At 51.9% G+C, this 21,015-nt stretch overlaps 8 protein-coding genes across 8 annotated transcripts; 4 read left to right on the forward strand and 4 right to left on the reverse strand.

The window, feature by feature from the left end:
- Positions 1-583: 583 nt before the first annotated feature.
- On the reverse strand, positions 584-2,813 carry STEHIDRAFT_147985 (iron-containing alcohol dehydrogenase 1). The gene is made up of 11 exons (XM_007305593.1): positions 2,574-2,813; positions 2,440-2,520; positions 2,335-2,385; positions 2,143-2,276; positions 2,040-2,084; positions 1,890-1,987; positions 1,615-1,828; positions 1,369-1,536; positions 1,239-1,311; positions 1,095-1,177; positions 584-1,030 (listed from the first exon to the last, which is right to left on the reverse strand). Exons 1-11 carry the CDS (start codon positions 2,742-2,744, stop codon positions 673-675), a joined length of 1,476 nt encoding a protein of 491 aa, XP_007305655.1. The 5' UTR covers positions 2,745-2,813; the 3' UTR covers positions 584-672.
- A 383-nt stretch (positions 2,814-3,196) lies between these two features.
- Positions 3,197-5,985, forward strand: STEHIDRAFT_81180 (acid protease). The gene is made up of 11 exons (XM_007305245.1): positions 3,197-3,462; positions 3,521-3,551; positions 3,609-3,627; positions 3,677-3,759; positions 3,810-3,830; positions 3,883-3,938; positions 3,990-4,102; positions 4,178-4,523; positions 4,587-4,709; positions 4,765-4,881; positions 4,936-5,985. Exons 1-11 carry the CDS (start codon positions 3,290-3,292, stop codon positions 5,549-5,551), a joined length of 1,698 nt encoding a protein of 565 aa, XP_007305307.1. The 5' UTR covers positions 3,197-3,289; the 3' UTR covers positions 5,552-5,985.
- A 662-nt stretch (positions 5,986-6,647) lies between these two features.
- On the reverse strand, positions 6,648-7,948 carry STEHIDRAFT_140224 (uncharacterized protein; the record flags this gene model as incomplete). The annotated part of the gene is made up of 4 exons (XM_007305594.1): positions 6,648-7,342; positions 7,441-7,521; positions 7,591-7,872; positions 7,930-7,948. 4 exons carry the CDS (start codon positions 7,946-7,948, stop codon positions 6,648-6,650), a joined length of 1,077 nt encoding a protein of 358 aa, XP_007305656.1.
- Positions 7,949-8,296: 348 nt separating this feature from the next.
- Positions 8,297-9,391, forward strand: STEHIDRAFT_147987 (uncharacterized protein). Its single transcript, XM_007305595.1, has 3 exons — positions 8,297-8,399; positions 8,460-8,961; positions 9,064-9,391. Exons 1-3 carry the CDS (start codon positions 8,319-8,321, stop codon positions 9,219-9,221), a joined length of 741 nt encoding a protein of 246 aa, XP_007305657.1. The 5' UTR covers positions 8,297-8,318; the 3' UTR covers positions 9,222-9,391.
- Positions 9,392-10,366: 975 nt separating this feature from the next.
- Positions 10,367-14,070, reverse strand: STEHIDRAFT_99331 (Pkinase-domain-containing protein). The gene is made up of 6 exons (XM_007305596.1): positions 13,826-14,070; positions 13,218-13,410; positions 12,501-13,111; positions 11,516-12,430; positions 11,308-11,441; positions 10,367-11,247 (listed from the first exon to the last, which is right to left on the reverse strand). The coding sequence occupies exons 1-6, from the start codon at positions 13,826-13,828 to the stop codon at positions 10,950-10,952; spliced, it is 2,154 nt and encodes a 717-aa protein (XP_007305658.1). The 5' UTR covers positions 13,829-14,070; the 3' UTR covers positions 10,367-10,949.
- A 565-nt stretch (positions 14,071-14,635) lies between these two features.
- On the forward strand, positions 14,636-15,666 carry STEHIDRAFT_169531 (uncharacterized protein; the record flags this gene model as incomplete). The annotated part of the gene is made up of 4 exons (XM_007305597.1): positions 14,636-14,862; positions 14,938-14,962; positions 15,038-15,404; positions 15,474-15,666. The coding sequence occupies 4 exons, from the start codon at positions 14,636-14,638 to the stop codon at positions 15,548-15,550; spliced, it is 696 nt and encodes a 231-aa protein (XP_007305659.1). The 3' UTR covers positions 15,551-15,666.
- On the reverse strand, positions 15,641-17,455 carry STEHIDRAFT_99332 (ThrRS/AlaRS common domain-containing protein; the record flags this gene model as incomplete). The annotated part of the gene is made up of 3 exons (XM_007305598.1): positions 15,641-16,806; positions 16,876-17,267; positions 17,329-17,455. The coding sequence occupies 3 exons, from the start codon at positions 17,453-17,455 to the stop codon at positions 15,745-15,747; spliced, it is 1,581 nt and encodes a 526-aa protein (XP_007305660.1). The 3' UTR covers positions 15,641-15,744.
- An 825-nt stretch (positions 17,456-18,280) lies between these two features.
- STEHIDRAFT_147989 (MFS general substrate transporter) lies at positions 18,281-20,685 on the forward strand. The gene is made up of 11 exons (XM_007305599.1): positions 18,281-18,609; positions 18,676-18,695; positions 18,747-18,825; positions 18,884-18,912; positions 18,972-19,036; positions 19,094-19,349; positions 19,419-19,811; positions 19,872-19,988; positions 20,051-20,133; positions 20,195-20,252; positions 20,333-20,685. Exons 1-11 carry the CDS (start codon positions 18,412-18,414, stop codon positions 20,514-20,516), a joined length of 1,482 nt encoding a protein of 493 aa, XP_007305661.1. The 5' UTR covers positions 18,281-18,411; the 3' UTR covers positions 20,517-20,685.
- Positions 20,686-21,015: the final 330 nt, after the last annotated feature.

A 21,015-nucleotide genomic window follows, 5' to 3' on the forward strand; every position in this document is an offset into this window, starting at 1 on the left:
CTTCAAGGATGGAAGGGCTCCGTGTAAGTATAACCGAGGTTTTCGTACACAAATCTTCATCACGAACACTATAGCACGCGATTAAGGTATCATCAGGGCTCCAGAGCGTATGCTGGATGAGGGGAGGGCGATGCCACATGGCAGACAAAGCTAGTAGGCAAAGTGGCGAGAGCCAGTCAGTGTCACGTACTTCCCGACTCATAACGCACGGCAGAACATGACTCTGCAGATGAAATTAAGAAACAAACATTTCAGAGTAGGGATTGTCTGCTTCAGAAAGCCTTCATGCGAGAAAGTGGAATGGTCGTCTGTTATCGTTATGGTACGCATAAGAGGTGGCGAAAGCACGTAGCCACCGTGACAGTGTCGGAGTGTGAAGAAGGCTCGGCGCCAGCCGCCGAGGACGAAATCCGTGGCTGGAAATCCGGTGAGAATCTGCCGCTCTCGGTTGCCGAATGCACCCTAAATCCGAGTGGATGGCCTGACGATGGCGAACTTGAAGGAAGTTGCCGGCGCCACACGCCACATCTGCATACACTCTCACGGGTTCGGAATCGTCTCTGTCGGGTTTTGAACGTAGGTAGCCACAAGCAATTCGCATCACGGCATATATGTTACATTTAATGAAAGTACATTCCATTCACCGTTCCATATGTTTGTCAGATCAGCTCCTCAATATTCCAATGAGCTCTCCAGCATCCTCGTCAAATGTTCCCTCCCATCCTCGCCAGCAACATCTCCCACACCCGGAGCCAAGTCCAAAACCCTCCTCTGTGGTAACGTCCCCTCCACTAACATCGGAATATCTGCCTTCGTATACCCCACAGCCTTCAGCCCGCGCGGCACGCCCAGAACATCAAGGAAGCTGGCAATAGCCTCGAATAGGTGCGCTCCGATGTCACGGTCGGCAATGGAGGTGATGGAGGGGTCGTAAGGAGATACTTTCCTGAAGACGGAAAGGGCTTGGCGATGGCGGTCAGGAGCACTTGGTGCGGTGAATTGGAAAACCGCTGGGCCAGTGAGGGCCACACTGAAGAGATGGAGTCATGAGCACGCCGAAGGAAGAGTTAGGGGGGGTGGTGAAAAATACACACCTGACGCCGTGGGGGATGATGGGGTGGTCAACAACGTAACCCGGGTCCTTATACTTTGGCCCCTTCTTGTTCAGTCCGGAGATCTACGGACACCATGGTCAGATGAAGCAGGCAGAAGAGCGAAGGGCAGTCTGCAAGCCTTACCGGGTAACTCATGCCATGGCAGAGATGGACGCCTGCATTACCGAACCCGATGCCGGCAAAGGAGGCTGCCAACCTGTACGAATGTAAATATATATCGCGCACTGAAGCAGATAGGGAGGACGATACGAACAAAAGCTGTCTTCTCGCCTCGGTATCATCCCTGTTCTTAGCAACACGGGGCAGATATTTGACCGTCTGCTCCAACGCCCAGAAGGAGAAGATGTCTGCCACGGGATTACTACCTTGGTAGGCTGGTCGAAGAATCGGGTTCGCGGGCCTCGGCATGCGTTCCGTGTACCTATTTAACATGGGGATTACAGCACATTCAATAGGAGGTTCGCAGAGATGCTGAGAATGTGGAGAGTGAAAGACCCACGGGATAGCAGTGTAACTCTCTAGACTGTGGAACAAAACATCCAAACCGGAGCTGATGTGGACAGCAGTGGGACAACTTTCTGTGTTATATGTGTCCACGATACCGAGAGTAGGTTTCATCATGCGGCTAGCGATTCCTGTCTTAAAAGACATGGACGGAATGTCCAAAATCGCTGTACCTGTGGTCTCTGAGCCCGTACCGGCAGTCGTGGGCACTATTCCCGCAACACCATCGTGAGCCCCAGGAATGATTATAAGAAAGGCAGGGGAACATACCCGCGATGAGAGGGCGCAGTTGCTGCGAAATAGGTTGACCTTTCCCGACAGGGGCGTTGATGAAATCAAACAAGTCTGCGTCCTTGTAGACGGAGAAGCTGGAGACAATGTCAGTCGATCGGGACGGCAAGGCCAGTCCAAGGAACATACAGATTAGCTGCTTTGGCAGTATCAATGACACTTCCGCCGCCGACACTAGGAGTAATTCAAGCCCTTAGAAACACGGTAAGAGGGCGTATGAGTCGGAACATACGCCAAGAAATGACTGAAGTCATGTTCACGAGCCCATGAGATCGCCTTACGCCAGCTATCTTCAGTAGGTTCGGTGACGACGGTGTCGTATACCTCAAAGGGGAGATCCGACTGTGACGAGAGGGACTCTAGCGCCTTAGAAGTATTGAGGTAAGCGTAACATGACCATACTGACAGCACGTCGTGGACATACTGTTTTCATGGGCTGCAATTTGGCGATGTTAGGGTCCGTAAAGACTCCAACCTGTATAAAAGGTGAGAAGAGGCCATATGTGAGATAGAGCCCAGCTAGTCTCACCTTTGTAGCCTTCATATTCTTGAAGTCCATCCCGACCTCACGGGTCACACCGTCGCCGAAGCGCAAGTTTGAAGCAGCGACCTAGAATGGTACCAGTATAAGATAGTAACATGAGAATAGGCTATGCAACCCACCTCAAAGGCGTACTCCTTCTCAACCACGTCTACTGGGGTTGCATACTTGCGCATCTGCTGAATGGCATGTTGAGCATGTCCGGCAGCACGACAACCGTGGCAAGGACAAGCAGTGTGCTGAGCAGCGTTCATAAGACGAAAGATAGCATTCCGCGAAGCAGGAGGAGGCATTGTGGTCGAACCTGGTCGAACAAGACAGCGCGGGGTGAGGTGGGGATGGTGTGGGGAAGGGGAAGAGTCCTTAAAACGACGGACAGCCGGTGTCGGGCTTGTGAGCTTCCCTACGGACGGTCGCGTGATGTAATCCGGGGAAAGGCTATTGCTCTTGACAAATAGGTCCTCTCATGAAAAGTCGGGGTCATCATTGGCGCCCTGAAGGTCTGGACGGACATTCATGGTGTTGAACAGCCGACACAGCATCCTACCGTCAGTCTTGAACGCAGAGGAAGATGGAGGTACGAGGACGAAAGCCATGGACTTGGCTGTTGCTTTGCCGCCGGAAGTACTTGCGGGAAGCAGACATGGTTGCGTTATCTTATCTTCTTTTTCCCACGAGCGGATAATGGGTATTGCTTCGCGTTCCAGTTCAAGCTGCTCTCCGAGAGCGCACTCGAGCTCACCGTCGAGCTTGGCCTCCTTCCCCTCCTTGTCCCCTCCGCTCTTTTTTCTCTCTCCCATAGGCCGTTTATTTCTTACCCCTTCCTTTGATATCCGTCATGAGGTGCCACACTCTTTTTCTGGCCTTTCTCGCCACCTGCTCGACCTCCTCCGCCCTCAAGATACCCGTCACAAAAGCCCGGCAACCACAGGATGTACAACGCAGGAGCTTCAACTCTGTTCTCGCAACCACCTCTGGAAGTAATAATGATACAAGTTCATCGGACCTCAGGTGTGTGGACCCGTAATGCTCTCAAAGAAATGGCCGCCGCTCACGCCGAATACCGTAGCACCATTAATGACATGATTTATTTCGTGAACGTACGCTCAACTGCATACGCCTCGGATTAACTTCGTGAGCTTATTTTGACGTGGCAGATCACGCTAGGTGGCACTGGTGAGCGCTCTGGTCCTGGTGAATGCACCCGCCTCTAAACTACCTGCAGACTATACTGTACAACTCGACACCGGCTCGTCTGACCTCTGGATCAAGGGGTCGACTACACCTATCCCTAACTCTGATCAATCGGTGAGTACTACTTATTGTGTGAACTATAATCCAGCTCAACTTTTGGCTAGTCGACAACATACAACCTCACTGTGAGTCTATCAACCTGTTATGGCCAAGCCCTTGTGACTTACTCGTCCGCAGTATGGAGTTGGCTGGGCATATGGTCATGTCTCTTATGCTCCTGTCGAGTTTTCCAAGTACGTTGTCTACCATTTTTCCTAGTGGACTAGGCGCTCACACGTAAACAGCGTTTCGGTTTCCAAACAAGCTTTCATCGACGCCACATCTGCCCAGAACCCGGCTCTGACCTATGGAGCCAGTGGTATCCTGGGCCTCGGCTTCACTAGCCTCTCCACTATCGGTCAGTTCATGTCCATCTTTAGACATGGCTGGTTAAGACCTTGTCTAAGTCAGTATCTAACTTGTTTGTTCGCAGATGCCTTGGTCAATCAGACTGGCGCATCAACAGGCCGCAGTCTCCTTTACAACTTGTTTGCCGACAATCCATCAGAACCCAACTTCATCGCTTTCTCCCTCCAACGCTCCACCGACAGTACAGATGATGTCGAAGGTTTATTCCTCGTCGGTGAGATTGACGAAGACTACGCGGACATTAGCAGTAGCAACGCTATCTCTACGTTCCCAGTAAACTCACCTAGTCGATGGACTGTGCTCTTGGACGCCTATATGGTTGGCAGCAAAACCCTTCCAGTTTCTGGCACCGTTGACGGCTCTCCCGCTAATAGGGCTGTAGTTTTGCTTGACAGCGGGACTTCCTACTCGTAAGACTTCTTTTCTCATTAACACCGTACGACAGTCTCACACTTTGCCGGTGTAACACATAGTTACGCTCCCACCGAAGTCTGCGAAGCTATTTATGGGGGCATTTCCGGCGCACAGTTCGACAATTCTATAGGTCAATGGACTGTTCCATGTGACGCCGAAGTCGATATGGCCCTACAGTTTGGGTAAGTTATATTTAGCTGATTATTCTGTAATACTCGCTTATCTAAGGGTTCTCAGCGGCGAGGTCTTTGCCATCCACCCACTGGATGTCACGCCCAAGAGCATCGGGAACCCGGATCAGTGTGTCGGCTCGTTCGTTCCTCAAGACATCTCAGACATTGCTGCCGGTAACTAGTAAGTGCATATTCGCTGTGCTCTTAGCAAACCAGCTCACGTCTTATTCCTCAGTGACTGGATTGTCGGAGACAACGTCCTCCGATCTATCTACTCGTTGTACGACTTCGGTGATTTTGATTCGTCAGGAGCCATGGGCGACCCCTACGTCAAGCTCCTCTCCCTCGTAGACCCCAACGAGGCCTCATCCGAGTTTGCAGCCGCCCGAGGCAGCACCGCTCGTTCTAACATCACCTACGCCGCCTCCAACTCTACCATTTCCGCCCGAACCACCGTCTCCCTCTCCGACGACATCACCGAAACCCTACACCAAGTGAACATCTACTTCCCTGTCCTCATCGCCTTCCTATGTCTCAACGCCCTCGTCATGATCCTGCTGCTTGTCATCGGCGTCATGTATTTGTACCGGAAACGGACCAAGTCTTCGAGGACGTCGAGGAAGAACAAGGGCAGAGCAACACCATTACCTCTGGACGTAGTCAGTCCGAACCAATATGACGAACCGGACTCGAATTCGATCAGACATTCCACGCAACATGTGTATCAGCCTGTGTCGATGGCACTGACAGAGGACACATTCGTACCACCTTCGCCTGCTTTCCATGGGTATTCCGACACCCTGAGGCCTGGAGGAAAGAAGATTATAGACAGACCAAACTCTGTGGCTTAGGCTTTTTTCACTCCGTGTTGGCTGTCATATACGGTGTACATAGGCGTCGTGTCCTGATGATGTGGATTGAGAGAGACATACTATGTGTTCTGGGACTTGATTTCTTCTTCGGTGGATTGTTCGTACTTCGGTGTTTGGACGTTGGATTTGTGGACGGCAGATAACGGACTGCGGTTTGCACTTGTGTTGTCGGGACTCTTGTTCACTTTCACTCGCTCTCAAAATTTCCCACTCTTCCACCTTCTTATTCTGTCCTTATTGTTCTCATTATTCGTCTCTGGCTTCTGCTGTAGTACGTTTTCTTCAACCGGTACCTTCTTAGTCGTGATATGTGGATTCGGAACCTCTCGCTCGTCGTACGCCCCGTAGTACTTGTTGATACACTCCTCCGATCTGTCATTGAGCTCGCATATGACACATACCCCCTGCATCCCCTTTCTCTATTTTGTTGTTGTTGTTCGTTCGCGTGTTTTTGGGTAGAGTATGACCTGAGGCTAATGCTGAGTGTGCTACGATGGGTAAGTTCTCAAAGCGTCCCGTTTGTTTCTCCGGTTTGAATCTCAGTCAAAGTAATAGTCGACAGGATGCCCATAAGTTTCGGTGTTATGACAGCTTTTGAGTAGGCCTAGGGCAGCAATTCATGCTCACTAAGCCATCGTTAATCGTGGGCGCGGCGCTGAGAAGTAAATGAGAGGAGTTGGAGAAGCGAAAGCCTGACGAAATGGGCAAGGTAAGTCTCTTACAAACGTTCCACGTCGCCTTGTCAAGTTCTTTGTGTCCGCCCAAGCGGAACATATCCGCTACACCAAGCAACCACCCCTTCTTATGTTACTAGCAAGAAGTATAGCATTTGTGAGAGCAAAACGATGACAGGGTAATAATACACGAATTTAGAAAGCTACGATCATCGATATAGGACCAAGGCAGATGGACGTATCAATGAATGCGGGCGCAAAGAGAAGGGAGATGTGACAGTAGCCCCAAATGTTCTGCCAGTAGAAACCAGAGTCGATCCAACGTATGGTCAGCGTTGAGATCAAGACCGGTGTGAACGGTGGAGACAACGTACCAAGAGCATCTATGACGGTGTTGCTGCCTACTCCTGTTGTTGAGGCAAGGGTATGTTGGCTGCGAATCGGACGACGCGGTTCATTCCCCTCTTGAACGCCGGATGGTAATCATCTCCAGCAAATAGACGGAACCAATGGTCGCGGGTACCGGGTTCTGCCAGATCCTTCATCTTCCTGTGTTGCTCGGTCTCATCAAATTTGAATCCATTTTCAGGAATGTCGTCAATATCAGGCAAGGGGGGGACTTTAGAGCGCTTGAACCTAAGGAATTTGCAGTACAAGCCGACAAAGAGCAAGGCATGCATCTCTTGGAGACCAGAGAACTGATGGAATGCAAACTGAACCTGCTGGATGACCTGCGGAAGCATATCTTTCATGGCCTGCTGAATGGCTTCTACGACTGTCATACCCGCAGCGATCTTATCGAACGGGAAAGACTTGACTTCCACGGTGCAAGCGATGACACCCGGGGTCGAGTCATTGATGATGTTGACGTAGATATTGAAGTCGACGTAGCGCACAGACGAGGGGGGTTGTGATATAGGAGCTGAAGGATTCGTGGATGTACCTCCAAAAGAGGATATGAATTCGTCGTCTTCTTCTTGTTCTTCATCGTATTCGCCGCCTTCTTGTTCTTCGTCGTATTCGTGATCTTCCTCGCCACCTTCGTCATCGGAAGGTGGGTCATCGGAAGATGAGAGATATGGAACTGATGAGTTAGCTACAAGAGAGCATAAGAAAGTGAACGGAAGGTAGTGGAAAGGAAGTGAGCTGAGTTCTGATCATATACATATTCCCTAGAGGGATAGGAAGACCGACCACTTGAACTTGAGTCTGGATCGTCGTCCCTGAGCTGAACCGAAGCTCGTGTGCGCGGCGTAGACTTTATATGTTGTGCAACTATGGAAGGTAGAAGAGCTGGATGAGATACTGTGATGTGTGACAAAGAATAGGCGAACAAAAACTTACTGCCAGACAAATCAATAACGGCAGGGCTTGGTTTACCATGAGAAAAGATCGGGCCCTGAGGGCCTATACTGAGGTATCGTCCAGTCGATGATATCTTCTCCGACTGGCTCAAGGCCTGGTAGTTCAAACACAGGTCGATCGCTCTGTAAATCGTAGGCTCACTCTCCCCGTGCATTTCGACGTCTCTCCCTGTTGTCTTGTGTCGTGATACGATTATCTTGTACGGCGTGGAGACCGGATCCTTCCACGGGCTAAACGTACTCTTAGTCGGGGACGCTCTCTCTGTGATGACCATCAATTAGTATACATGTAATGGATCAACATGCGCAAAAGCCATACTTTTTCTGCGTGGAGGCATTACGGCTGTACAATATTGACTGGGCAGAAGATAAACGAACAGCTAGTGGGGGTTGATTGTAGAGATGGGAGGTGTCGAGTGTCAAGTTCACTTTGACGACAAAATAAGGATGCCAAGTTGTGACGCCATTGTGACCATGCGTCTAGTAACGTGTCGTGCGGTGGCCCTTTGTTTGCCACGGTGGCAAGGTCACACGGAGAACGAACAAAAGAGCGGCCACTCCGGCCCGCACAGTGCTATGGCCACGTGGGCTATCGAACATGATCGCCCGCCCGCCCCGCCTTTCCTCTCTCACACCACGCTCTCCCCTGGGCCCTCTCGCATTGAATCCTCTCTATCACCCGAAACCTTTCCCCAATAATATCCCACCATGGATAAGACGTCTTCAAACAAGAAACCCCCTCTCTTTATGCCCGAGGTTGAGCCCTATCGTCTGAAGTACAAAGACACGGTTGGTCTTTTCATGTCTGCAACGTCTGGCTGTCTCACAGTCATCCCATCTGATGCCTAGGATCGCGCTCGAGCTTTTCGAAGACAACCACTCAAGAATATCCCAGGGTATCTCACCTACAAATCCTCTGACACTCGATCTTATCTACCCCCAGTCATGCACCTCGGCTGGATCCTCGACCGGGATCGCGCTCTCAGCTTCGTCCAAAGTCACGGTATCAATCCCGTCGCCGACCTTGGCGATGGCCCCGTTCCGAACTATTATCTCGCTTGCGAGGAGGCTCTGGACATCTTGCTTGACGAGGAGAGGTTAGTACCGCACGACGCGCGAATCAAAGTCACCTTCTTCAATGACGGGCAGTATGTCCCGAATCCCGTCGAGCTGGGGAAATGTAATTTCCACCTTGCTCTGAGTGTGGGGACGAATTATTCCGGGGCCATTCCGATGGAGCATATAGAGAAGCTTGGGAAGGTTGTCGCGTCGGGTAGCAGCCCCAAGTGGTTCTTGGACATGGACGAGTGGTTTTGGACGAAAAAAAAGTCGAGTAAACCGTCTAGTAGTAGTACGTCTCATTTTTGCTCCATGTCTGGGTCGTAGTTGAGGCGGTGGATATTCAGTGCTGGTCTAACGTTATTCAATCTTCTAATTCTGTCTGTCTCTTTAGATCTGCGAAAACGCGCACGGGCTGGGTCGGACACGGCGTCGGACACCACGGTTCACGCCACAGCAGACAGCAGAAAGAGGGACAAGAGCCGAAATAAGAAGCCCCGCGTTCTCCCTGCTACTGATGTGGAGAGTATGGTCATCGATCCCATTTCGTGATACCTATAGCTCCTTTTATCTCTCGTTCATCGTCGCATCTCGTCATCGCACTGCTCTCCATGCCTTTTTTCCCCTACGATATACTCATTCCCCGACGTTGATTTCTGTGTACTAAGTTGTATCATAATCCCGCTGTCGGCCAGCATCTCACATCTGATAATGAATCCAGCCAGAACATCAGTGTAAAGGATTTTTGAAAAGGGTGTTCTTTCGTATTGTTTTGTATTGCTGCGCCGAAGTGCGCTTGCGTCACATCTGTACATCTGGGCTACTTGGCCTACGATTCCTGTCAAGCCGACTCGACGAAGCATCCACGCTCACCGTGGCTACACAACACGAACTTCTATGCAGACATGATATTTAGAAAAAAAGAGCTTTGGTCTGGAGTCAAAAACCTGCGTCGCCTTTTCGGCTGGTTTAATGTGAATCACAGCCACATGGATTTGTTTTTGTTGCAGGAAACCCAACGTTCTCGCCGCGTCTTGAAGTGGCTAGCGGCTGGTTCGATCTCACGACCTCTCGGAGGAGGAATTGTTATTGAGGAATACCAACCGTTAGACCACTGCGGCATTGATAGGACTGGGCGTACCAGTAATATACACCACTCTTCAGCACCGGTATATACCCATTTTTCGCTTGCTTTCGTCACGAAACCAACTGCTTTACTTTACAATATATCGATCATCGAGGGAACACGAGGACTGCGACTGAAGAGCGCGACATATCGGATTGAAAGAGTCGTATATATTCTTAGTACGCCCAAGGCTATTAATGCCGCAGTGGTCTAACGGTTGGTATTCCTCAATAACAATTCCTCCTCCGAGAGGTCGTGAGATCGAACCAGCCGCTAGCCACTTCAAGACGCGGCGAGAACGTTGGGTTTCCTGCGACAAAAAACAAATCCATGTGGCTGTGATTCACATAAAACAAGCCGAAAAGGCAACGCAGGTTTTTGACTCCCTTTTTTCTTTCTCAATGTGATGTGTGTATAGTGGCTGTCCTTGGATGGTAGTTGTAGGTACCTGAACCAGAGTGAGTTTCGACCCAAGCCATCTTGCCGTGAATATTCCATGATGGCGCCTAATATGACCATTTCGCCCAGTTCGTGTATGCGATGATATATATGATACATGATACAGTGCAGTCGGTCGTTAACATGACAAAAGTAGGTGGGTAGGTAGATAGATAATGCCTATGAATGAGGAAGCAAGAGCCCACCCGTGGTCGTGTCGTAAATAGGTCATGTCGTGAGATATCGAGGTAGATGATGATGAGAAGAACTTGAGGGACAGATAGGTCAATGGATGACAAGGAACAGGGGCAGACAGGGACAGACAGGGAAAGGAAGGAAGGAAGAGAACAACAACAACCATATCAACGAACTGGCTAGATTCGATATCGTACGCCCCAAGAAACAAAGTCAGTACAGAATACCACAAGACAAAAGAACACAGCGAACGAAACGACCACGGAAGAGGCAGAGGCTAAGGCTAAGGCTTGGGAAGGGGTGTAGTGAGTAACTTAGCGGAATATTAACAGGAGATCGAGCAATGTATCTGGGTAAATGGGGTAAAATGAGTAAAACGAAGTCCGGCAAGATAACTTAAACAACATGTCAAAACACAAACAAAAACACAAAGGCAGACAAAACATATAACCTGAGAAGAGAAACCGTAGATAGGCGGAGGAGGAATCGACCGAGAGTGCAAGCGACGAAGGCACCCCACCTCACAAAATACTCGGCCACTTAATCTTCAAACCCTCCAACCACCTCATATAAAGCAGTTCAGCTATAGGTGACCTCTTCGGCACGCCCGCATCCGCGACTTTATCATCCGGAGGCGCCACGGCCGTCGCGCTACTCGTATCTGACGCAGGAGGCTGCTCTCCGCCCACTGCTCCCACATCTTCTTCGAGCGTCTCGGTGACGACGAGTCCTCGGCTTGTCATCATGCTCTTGCGAAAGATACGTTTGTGCGGGAAGAGGGAGCGAGAGGTTTGGACGTGTTTTCGGACGACGGTGTTTCTAGATTTTTGGGCAGAGGTTGAGATATGTGTTTGTGAAGGAGAGATGTAAGGAGCTTACTCGTTAATGCCTGAAAGAATGTCGAGGATCACGTTGTAGGCAATTTCAGGGTTGGCCTCCCGAAGCTCTTGGAAACCTCTCGACAGCATACTAAGAGACTCGATCTCACGAGCATCCATGTCGTCCGTAATTGCCTGCATAACACGTACGAGAGAAATAAAAATAAAATCAGCCAACACGCACGCATTCTTCCAAGCGAGCCACATACCCTCTGCAGTGTCGGCAACACAACCTCATCAACCACCGCCCTACCCGCCTCACCCGTCACCCTCTTCCTCGCCGACGCCGACCTCTCCTTAACAGGCGACGAAGAAGGCGACGTCGGCGTACTCGTACTCCCCTCTCTCCTAATACTCCCCACATACTCCGACGACAACCTCAACGACCCCGCCGCATCCACCTTCTTCACCGGTCTGATCGTATCCACCCCTGTCCCAAGGTCCGCCTCGCGCACAATCGTCCCACCCGCCGCGTTCCTCGCGGCATACGAGTTGCGTTTCGTCGGCGTACGTACGTATGCAGGTGGTGCTCCCAATTCTGGACTTCCTTGTCCTTCTGCCGTCGGCGATGTCGGTGGACTCGAAGCGGGTGGCTCTCCGGAGTCTTCGCCAGCTTCTTCGAGCAGCGTCTGGACATCTGGTTCTTCTACTGGCGAACGTATAACCATCGTCGAATGCAGCGCCTGGGTATTGATCCCTATCCCTATACCCGCTCCACCGGCCCCACCACCAGCACCACCGACCACACTCGGAATATCGCTCCCCTTCATCGCCGCACTCGTATCCAAACTATCCGACCTTCCCCTCGTCACAGACCCATACGCCGAATCCGTCTCGTCCGGGATCGTCCCCGAAGTAAACTGCGAAGGCGTGAGCTCCTTGACCATCGTTCGGATCGTGCCCATGGGTGCAGCCGCCGAGCGTATAGTGTCAAAGTTCCATTCGCTGTTGAGCGTGCCGTCCCATGCCATACTATTCCGTGCCGTCGCTTGGTACGCTTGGGGACCACGGCCGGGAGAACGAGAGCGGTAGTCTTGGTATCGCTCGATGAGTTCCGAGAGGTATGAAGTCTTGCGTGCGCCACGGATGAATCGGTGTTGAAGGAGCTCCTTCGCCGTCGGTCGCTAGATAGCGCAAACGTACTGAGCTTTTGGGGACGAGATGAGATGGAGAGTAGGGTGCTTTATCACTTACCGACTTTGGGTCCTTCGTCAAACATAATGATATAAAGTCCTTGAAAGCGAGCGAGAACGCGCCCTCGAGCACAGGCGGCTTAGCTTTCGGAATCAAGAACAATACGCGCATAGGATGATACTCCGCCAACGGAGGCTCTCCCTTCGCCATCTCGATCGCCGTGATCCCCAGACTCCACATATCCGCCTTAGCGTCGTACCCAGCCTGGCGTATCACCTCCGGTGCCATCCAGAACGGCGTCCCGACGAACGTGTGCCGCAACGTACTCGTGAGCTGCGCGGCGACTCCAAAATCTGCGAGCTTGACCTTCCCGGAGGCGGAGAGGAGGACGTTGGCGGCTTTGATGTCGCGGTGGATCGTGCCCTGTTCGTGCAGGTAGTCGAGGCCCTGCAGAAGCTCGCGGCAGATAACGGCGATGTGGGCTTCGGAGAATACGCCGGGTTTGAGCAGGTCGAGGCAGGAGCCTCCGGCGAGGTATTCCATGACGATCCAGAGCTTGTAGGCGACGACGAAGGAACCGTAATACCGTGTGACATAGTCCGATTCGTGCTGGGCGAGCTGTGCGATCTCCTGCTGTATCTCCGAGATATCGTCGTCCGAGTCTTCCAAGTCTGCAGCGTCAAAGTACCGACTATTATTGGTAACCGAGTACGGAGGATAGAAGATGAAGGGAGAAACACATATGGATAATTGAGCGAAAAGGGAAGGTGAACGGACCGATCTGCTTTATAGCGACGATCTGCTTGCTCTCGTTATGCATGGCCTTGTAGACCGTACCGAAGCTTCCCGTGCCGAGCTTTTCTAGGAGGGTATATTGGCTGGCGGGATTGCTGCTTGGTACAGGGTATGGCTCGATGGTGTGACGGGTCTTGACATCGGGAGAGGACGGCTGGGAAGAGGAAGATTTGCTCTGTGATATAGGGGATGAAGGAGTGTCAGACGGATTGCGTTTCTTGAGACGTGATCCGACCATGGTGAGATAAAGAGACTAGAGTAGACCGGGAGGAGGAATGGAAAGGAAGAGGAGAGCGAGAGGTCTCGACGTCGTAAGGAAGGAGACCGCGACGCGAAAGGGAGGGTGAAGCGCGTGAGAGGCGGGCTAAGAGGAGGCAAGGGCCGGAGGAAGGGCTTCTTCGAGTAGCGTGCTGGTAACAGGACGATACACGTGGAGACGCAGATGCGTCATTCGCCCAGTCGTTCTCCGTCGACTGACGATCTCATGCCGAATGCGATATGTCCTCCGGCTAGCATCAGGGAACAAGAGCAAGGACGGCGCAAAACGAAACCGGGACGACGCAAGGTGATATCAGAAATCAAGCACGTACCATGGCGATCAGAATTGCTTATGGCAGTTCCCTATTTCGGCCTGCGCGAGGGAAAGAAAAAAGCGCTTCAGCGGTCAACGTCAGCGGCGCTAGCAAGTAGGGGACCGTGTCTTGGAGCAATGGGGCAGCTGAGGTCGCCGTGCGAAAGGCTGAATCTATATATCGTCGCGTGTGGCGAGCGTGGCCGGGATATATGTAACCACACACAACGGAGGAAACGAGGACGACGAGAATGTCCTCAAAAGGATGGTATATGTGAGAGAGAAAGAAAGAGAAAAGACGTCGAGGGGAGCACTCTGGAGGCAGTGTGGCCAAGAGCAAATTGGCCTCACGCTGTTTCAGCTCGTCATGCTTGTCTGCCCCTCTCGGCCGCACCCGTCGCCGGCACAAGAGCTCTTATTCATTCCACTTTTTCCTTCTTCATCGATGTCTGCGTCTTTGCCGTGGACTATATCCAGTGTAGCTTCCATAATACATGTTTGTAGCTTGACGCTCAACCACCGTTACGGAATTGTCCAACTACAATGGGCGAAATTTCTCTCTTTCTCTCCGTGCATCTGGGCATCGACAAGATTTCCGGATTTGATTTCGCACGACTTCGAGGCAGAAGACCATATTCGTCTAGATCGATGTTCAAGCTATCGCCACACAGGGGCGCGGGAATAACTGAAACGCGATCCCCGCGCTCACGTGCTGAGACGCGCCCTTGACGCGCCTTGTTGATCGAGTGGCACCTTCTCCCTCCACTCGACCACCACCTCGCTACTCTCACTCGTTTGCTCGCCATCTGAGCCTTGTTTCAGTAGACAGATGTCAGAATATCCAGAGATCACCCTCGCCATCGAGGAGTTACCGCTTCTCACCCCGGAAGACGTGCCAAGCCTAGACGACCATTGCGCGATATGTCTCATCTCGTTCAGGAGTATTTTTGAGAAAGAGGCTGCAGGAGAAGAGGGCGCTGGTGACGAGGGAGAAGAAGATGGAAGGAGAGGGGTGACGAAGGTGGATGGGTGTGGGCATCTATTCTGTTTGGAAGAGTGAGTGTCTTCGGTCTCAGGGCAGTGTGGCGCGAATATCGTTCATCGAGGTCCTTGTCTTGCCCGGTCTTATAGTCTGGCGCAATGGATCCAAGGCCGCGTGAGTTCTATACCACTTTCACGGGCTACCGGATAAAGTGCCACCGCTGCTCATTGCGACTACATGTTCGGATAGCACGGCACCTGTCCGACATGCAGACACCCTTTTCTTCCCCACCTACAACCTCTCGACTCAGACGACGAAGAAGAATCAGACGGAGGAGAATACGTCCCTCCCGATTACGATGCCGAGACGGACTTCGAGACGGATCTCGACGACTTTTTGGACTCGGACTCGGATGGTGCAGATAGCGAGATTATGGGAGTCCATCCCAGTGAGGACGGTGAAGTTCCGAGGAGGGAACGGGTAGAGGAAGAGGGACAGGGCGTGCTCTCGAGTGATTTAGGATGGGAGGAGCAAGGGAGTCCGGAGTGGGGGCTGACGGACGAGGATAGTATGAGTGCGAGTGAGGGTGAGGCTGCATTGGGTGACAGGCCTTCAGGTATCACTTTCTACCTTGTTTTCTTTCTTGCGATTCCTGTGGTATTGGCCCTGACATGTTCTACGGCAGACACAGACGTGCAAGTGTGGTTGACACAGGACGGAAACTACACTATCGACGACGGGGCCGGTGTGCCGAAGACTTAAAGTGGTAGTTGCCCGGTTTACGCTAACTTATATCCCCTCGCGAAAACACCGTTCGTCATGTACACCTATTCTCCATTGTTTTATTCGGTGCTTTAAACAGCCAGTAATAGTATTGGTTCCAGCATACGGTTCCGAGTCGTATTCCTCTAGGCTGCATCTTACATCAGAGTATTGTACAATTACAGTTCTTCGTCTCAAGCCGAAGCGGATTGAGTCAAAGCTAGCGCCGCAGCCTTTCCTTCCCTATCCGCAAGCCAAACCCCAGTCGACTTCCCACTCCACCGAACTCCCTTTCCGCCTCCTTTCAACGTTTTAAACTGCTTCTTCAACTCCTCCCCGACCTCCTTCACCCGTTTATCGTCACTCCCAAACAGCATGACCACCGTAGTCGATGCAGTCGTCTGAGAAGACGGAGAAGAGGTGAGTAGAATGGTGTACTTATGGGATTCGTCGGGCGGTAGGTGTGCCAGGAATGCGAAGGTGATGGCCTGCAAAAACGACAAGGCAGAAGTCGGCGAATCATCCGTACGTCCGATGAACTTAGTCCATTCCTTCCCAGAACTCTTATTATCCTCCGTTCTCTCCCATTTCAACATCTCACCCACCAGCTGCCTCCCAATCGCGTCAGCCAACTCCTTCTCCACATCATCCATCCGCTTCTCTCTCTTCTTACTCTCCTCCGCCACAAGCGCCACGCGCTCCGGCGTCTCCACCGCCCCACACGACAACAATCCCGCGGTCCGAGTCAAAAGCGACTGCACCGTTCCCAAGTGATTGAGCAGCCTCGGTCCAGAGAGGAAATAATGCCTCACGGGCGCCGAAGATCCACCCGCGGGAGGCGGGAGGAGGTAAAGTTGAAGCGAAGAGAGCGTAGGGAGGTGTGTGCCACAGCATGGATTACGGTCTACGCCGTCTATCACAACTACACGGTGGACGCCTCCACCGCCGACGTAGTCGCTCGGGAGTCCTCGACCGAATTCGCGCTTCGCGGATGTGTCGGCGGTGGAGGAGGGTGTGGTGCCGTTTTGGTTAGATTTAGATTGGAGTTCTTGGACTTCGATGTGGACGCGACGGCCTTCGAAGACGTAGCGGTTGCATTCGTCTTGGATGAGGGTCGTTTCTTCGGGTGTGAGGGCGCGGGGGAGGTCGACGTAGGATGGGGAGGGGTAAGATGTCAGAGACCACGCGAGGGTCGGGAGGGAGAGGTGGCTTTCGAGGACTGCGGAGAGCAGGTGTTGACTCGTATGCATGCTCATCTAACGTTCCAGTCGTGAGCACTAATGATGCCACTCAATATTAGACTGCGGTCGGGGCTGGATACGCACATGGTCTAACCGCCTCTTGAACCCCTCCTCGCCCAATTCGACGCTCACTTTCCGGCCTGCCTCAAAGACAGTCGGTACATCCTCCGTGCTCGTATCAGGCTGAAGCTTGACGTAGTGTACAGCCGTCAGTCCATGACGTTTGATGAGGGCCACTTCCCAGACTCGTCCATCGCCAGTCACGATGACTCCCACATCGGATGGTTGTCCTCCACCTTCCGGAAAGAGAACGGTATCGTGAAGTACGACCTGTAAGCAAGGCGACGCGAGTATAGGCTCAGCGGTGGCCTTGGCCTGTTTCTGGTGTGCTTTCTTTCCACCACTGGAAGCGGTGGGTGGTTTGTAGATCTGAGCAGAGATGACGGTGGTGGAAAGGTTGCGCAAGAGGGGGTCGCCTGCACGATGTTTATTGTGAGTGGTTTGGCCCGGGATATGAGCAAGTATCGGAAGACGGACGTTGGCACGAGAGCAGACCGACGGGAATTGTGAATTTGTGGTCCGATGGGATATTGAGGGTTGGAGAGACGATACGGTGGTAATCCGGGGGTGTAGTTGGTGGCAGAAGTAATGCAGAAGCAGCCATGGTTAATTGACAAAATATACAGATGAGAGTGAAGTTGGTGATGACTCGACAAGTACTAGTACTGTCACTGGAAATCAGTGTGGCGATAAGCGGAGTGGCGGAAGACCACTTCCACGTTGTGTTTTCTCAGGGTTCACCCCTGGCTCTCAGAGGTTCTCAGCCGCCCCGCAAACCATTCAGGTCGCCATACAGGATCTGCTCACTCTGCCTTTGCTCGATATCTAGAGCATCGAACGATGACGCACTTAGCTTCTATGTCGAGAAACCACCCGGGACATTCGTGTCCTCGCGCCATCTCTGGACCACCGAGGAACCGAGTCTGCAGTCTGCGCCTTCACCAAGCCTTCACCGTCACGACGAACGATCCTATAGTTTTCTTGGCATGCTCGCTGTGGGACGTATAATCTGTTAGAGTATGGTATTCGTGTATCCCGACGCCTTCAATCGGTAAATATAGTCGCTCAGCGCTCTGGCCGCCATAGGCGCGACCTATTATCGCACCCACATCAGGATGAAATTCGGAGGTTCGGCTCTAACCTCTCCCACCACGTCCCATCCACATATCGCCCTCCAGCCAATCCGACATGTTCCGCTCCACAATTGCCTCTTCCATGTCCGTCGTCGAATTTCTTGACGGACTCTGGAAGAACCCATTTTCACCCCGGACCGTATCTCCACCCCCATACATCCCCATACCATCACCCCGCGAGAGCGACATAATTCCCCGCGTACCTGACCCCGCTTCCGCCGGGGAAACTGTATCATCTCCCTCGGCGTGGTATAAAGCCCTCACATCTCGTCTTGCATATCCTCGCGCCCTCGAGCATTCTCGACGCCCCCAGCTTCTGTCTTATACCGACTCTGTCGAGCCCTCGAGCCCCGTCGCGTCCTCTTCCGCCTTGTATCCTCGTTATTCCGATATTCCTTCTACAAATCGTACGGCTTCTTTCGACGACATGAACAACTCTAGGGAATACGTTCCAAATGTTGTGGAGGGTAAAGACATTGAAGAGCGCGTAGAGACGAGACGGCAGCCTATCGATCTCGATGCAGAGTTCGGTGGACCGGAGGCGAGGAAGAAACTCGAACGCAAATTGTTGATGAAGCTCGATTTGCGCATGTCCATCCTCATCATCATCTACATTCTTAACTACGTGCGTTCTTTGCAATGGCCCTCGGAACACGTTTTCTGACTCATTCGACATTCTTTGATATCCCAGATTGATCGCAATAATGCTTCGTGAGTGCTGCCACAGAAGCACCTTCTATTTGGTCCTGATCTGCGTCATAGTGCTGCACGTTTACGAGGCTTCGAGACTGATCTCGGTCTCCAAGGACAACAATACAATACCATTCTCAGTATTCTTTATGTGCGTTCTCTGCCGATAATATTGTTTGCAGCCATTGACCAGTGTCTGTGATGACTAGGTCGGCTACATTCTCATGCAAATACCCTCGTAAGTTCCGTTGGATTTTCAAAATTGCAATTCATCGCTGACAGTCGCACAAATCCCAGAAACATGTTCTTGAATCGCATTGGGAAACCATCATTATATCTTCCCCTCTGTATGACTATCTGGGGTATGTTGCCGTACCGCAGTCATTCTGGTGATTCATACTGATTTAGCGCTGCGTTAGGCATGATTTCCATTCTTACGGGCGTTACGACCAATTTCGTCGGTGCTTTAATGACACGATTTTTCTTGGGTTTCGTGGAGGCCGCGTTCTTCCCGGGCTCGCTCTTCCTTCTATCCAAGTGGTACAAGAGGAAGGAACTTGGCATGCGCACTTGCATGCTTTCGTGCGGTAGCTTGATCAGTAACGCTTTTGGCACACTCATCGCTACCGGTATTCTCGATGGCATGGAGAACAAGCTTAATAAGGCTGCGTGGCGGTAAGCATTTCACGTCTTTTTATGTCCTATCAATATATCGCTCATCCTACTATCCGTCTATTTCGGCAGCTGGCTGTTCTTCATCGAGGGAGCCCTGACTATCTTCTTCGCCATCCTTGCTATTTTCATCCTCCCCGACTTTCCTACGACTTCTCAGAACTTCCTTTCCCCAGAAGAGTCTCGACTCGCTGTTCTCCGGATGCAGAGCGATTCTGGCTTGGGCGGCGTTGGCGACGAAGACGAAGCCCAAGGGGAGAAACACGCAAGTGGCCTGAAGCAGGCTTTGACCGACTGGAAGGTGTACTTCATGGCGGTTTCCCTCACAAGCATGGTCCTCGGCCTATCATTCAACGCGTTCTTCCCGACCTTGAGCGAGACCATGGGCTTCGACACAACCGTCTCGCTACTGCTCTGTGCTCCTCCGTGGGTCTTTGCAACCCTTGTTGCCTTCGCAGTAAGCAGGTGAATACTTTTTAGTAACAATCGATTATAAGACCCCCTTGCTGATTGCACATTTCGAAGACATTCGGACAAGACCGGTGAACGAACATTCCACATCGTGGGGCCACTCTGCGTAGGAATCATCGGCTTCATCATCGCCGTCTCTACTATGAACACGGCCGCAAGATATGTTTCTCTGTACGCTTCGATTTCGGAAAATTGAGCGTGGATAGTTTACTCACGATTTTTTTTTTCACCAGGTTCTTAATGGCACAGTCTTACGCCGGCTTCATCGTGTTTTTGGCGTGGATTAGTAACACCTTCGCTCGTCCACCAATGAAACGTACGGAAATGTCTTGATCGTCGGCGAAACCTCTATAACTCACTAACTACTCACTTTACAGGCGCCGTCGCTCTCGCTGGCATCAACGCGTTCTGTCAACTCGGCAACATTGCTGGATCGTAAGCCTTCACACGCTTCACACGTAGCTCTCCGTGATCTCACATTGACCACCCACAACCCTGGTTCTTGCCCACGACAGATATATCTGGCCAACCGCATGGGGACTCACCTACACCAAGTCCTACGCGATTTGCATCTCCTCGTTCGGACTGACGATCATTATGTGCATAATTTTCCGCCAAGCACTCGCAAGGAAAAACAGAGAGTTCGAGGAGCGCGAGCTTGCTGCTGGACGGGAGAAAGGTTTCAGATATCTTCTTTGAACGGAACTTTTCAGGAAGCGGAGGTTGCAGGGTATGGCAGGCCGTGGTAACGTGGTGTCTCCGTTCATCGCTCGCGTTCGTTGACCGGAGGGTGAACGTCGCAGTTGCTGTGGGATTAGGTCTGTCCATTGTATGATAGGGATGATTATGATCATTTAAAGCGCTTAAGCTTGCATGGTTGCGTCGTGCTTTGTGTCTTGATGCAGACCCTTGTGAGCGTGTACAGGCGTGTACACGAGCGCTGAAGACCCGCTCCTAAAATATTCGTCGGACGGGTGTCGGGCCACAGGGGTTCGGCGACATAAAAGCCCATGAGCTCGTCCCAAAAAGGGAAGGCTCGGGACATGCAATCGGCAGTGCTGTTCCGCGTGGCTCGAAGTCTAACGCGCGGAAGAGGTTCCCCGGGTTCCACCCCCCATCTTACCTTCGACTTGCCGTCAACGGGCAGTCTTGGCCGTTGATTGCGACGACTCTCTCGTCTCCTAACTTCGTCGGACCA

Source organism: Stereum hirsutum, assembly GCF_000264905.1.
Source record: "Stereum hirsutum FP-91666 SS1 unplaced genomic scaffold STEHIscaffold_9, whole genome shotgun sequence".
Lineage (NCBI taxonomy): Eukaryota > Fungi > Basidiomycota > Agaricomycetes > Russulales > Stereaceae > Stereum > Stereum hirsutum.

What these genes read in the sequence shown, in the direction of transcription:
- STEHIDRAFT_147989 (XM_007305599.1), top strand. Translation starts at nt 18,412, where the DNA reads ATGAACAACTCTAGGGAATACGTTCCAAATGTTGTGGAGGGTAAAGAC. An exon ending in TCATCTACATTCTTAACTAC is followed by an intron (nt 18,610 to 18,675) that starts GTGCGTTCTTTG and finishes TTGATATCCCAG; the next exon opens with ATTGATCGCAATAATGCTTC. An exon ending in CTCGGCAACATTGCTGGATC is followed by an intron (nt 20,253 to 20,332) that starts GTAAGCCTTCAC and finishes TGCCCACGACAG; the next exon opens with ATATATCTGGCCAACCGCAT.
- STEHIDRAFT_99331 (XM_007305596.1), bottom strand. An exon ending in TGACGAAGGACCCAAAGTCG is followed by an intron (nt 12,431 to 12,500) that starts GTAAGTGATAAA and finishes TGCGCTATCTAG; the next exon opens with CGACCGACGGCGAAGGAGCT. An exon ending in TGTTGCCGACACTGCAGAGG is followed by an intron (nt 11,442 to 11,515) that starts GTATGTGGCTCG and finishes CGTGTTATGCAG; the next exon opens with GCAATTACGGACGACATGGA.
- STEHIDRAFT_147985 (XM_007305593.1), bottom strand. Translation starts at nt 2,744, where the DNA reads ATGCCTCCTCCTGCTTCGCGGAATGCTATCTTTCGTCTTATGAACGCT. An exon ending in AGAAGGAGTACGCCTTTGAG is followed by an intron (nt 2,521 to 2,573) that starts GTGGGTTGCATA and finishes GTACCATTCTAG; the next exon opens with GTCGCTGCTTCAAACTTGCG. An exon ending in ACTGCCAAAGCAGCTAATCT is followed by an intron (nt 1,988 to 2,039) that starts GTATGTTCCTTG and finishes CATTGTCTCCAG; the next exon opens with CTTCTCCGTCTACAAGGACG.
- STEHIDRAFT_147987 (XM_007305595.1), top strand. Translation starts at nt 8,319, where the DNA reads ATGGATAAGACGTCTTCAAACAAGAAACCCCCTCTCTTTATGCCCGAG. An exon ending in GTCTGAAGTACAAAGACACG is followed by an intron (nt 8,400 to 8,459) that starts GTTGGTCTTTTC and finishes TCTGATGCCTAG; the next exon opens with GATCGCGCTCGAGCTTTTCG. An exon ending in GAGTAAACCGTCTAGTAGTA is followed by an intron (nt 8,962 to 9,063) that starts GTACGTCTCATT and finishes CTGTCTCTTTAG; the next exon opens with ATCTGCGAAAACGCGCACGG.
- STEHIDRAFT_81180 (XM_007305245.1), top strand. Translation starts at nt 3,290, where the DNA reads ATGAGGTGCCACACTCTTTTTCTGGCCTTTCTCGCCACCTGCTCGACC. An exon ending in GCTCCTGTCGAGTTTTCCAA is followed by an intron (nt 3,939 to 3,989) that starts GTACGTTGTCTA and finishes ACACGTAAACAG; the next exon opens with CGTTTCGGTTTCCAAACAAG. An exon ending in GACAGCGGGACTTCCTACTC is followed by an intron (nt 4,524 to 4,586) that starts GTAAGACTTCTT and finishes TGTAACACATAG; the next exon opens with TTACGCTCCCACCGAAGTCT.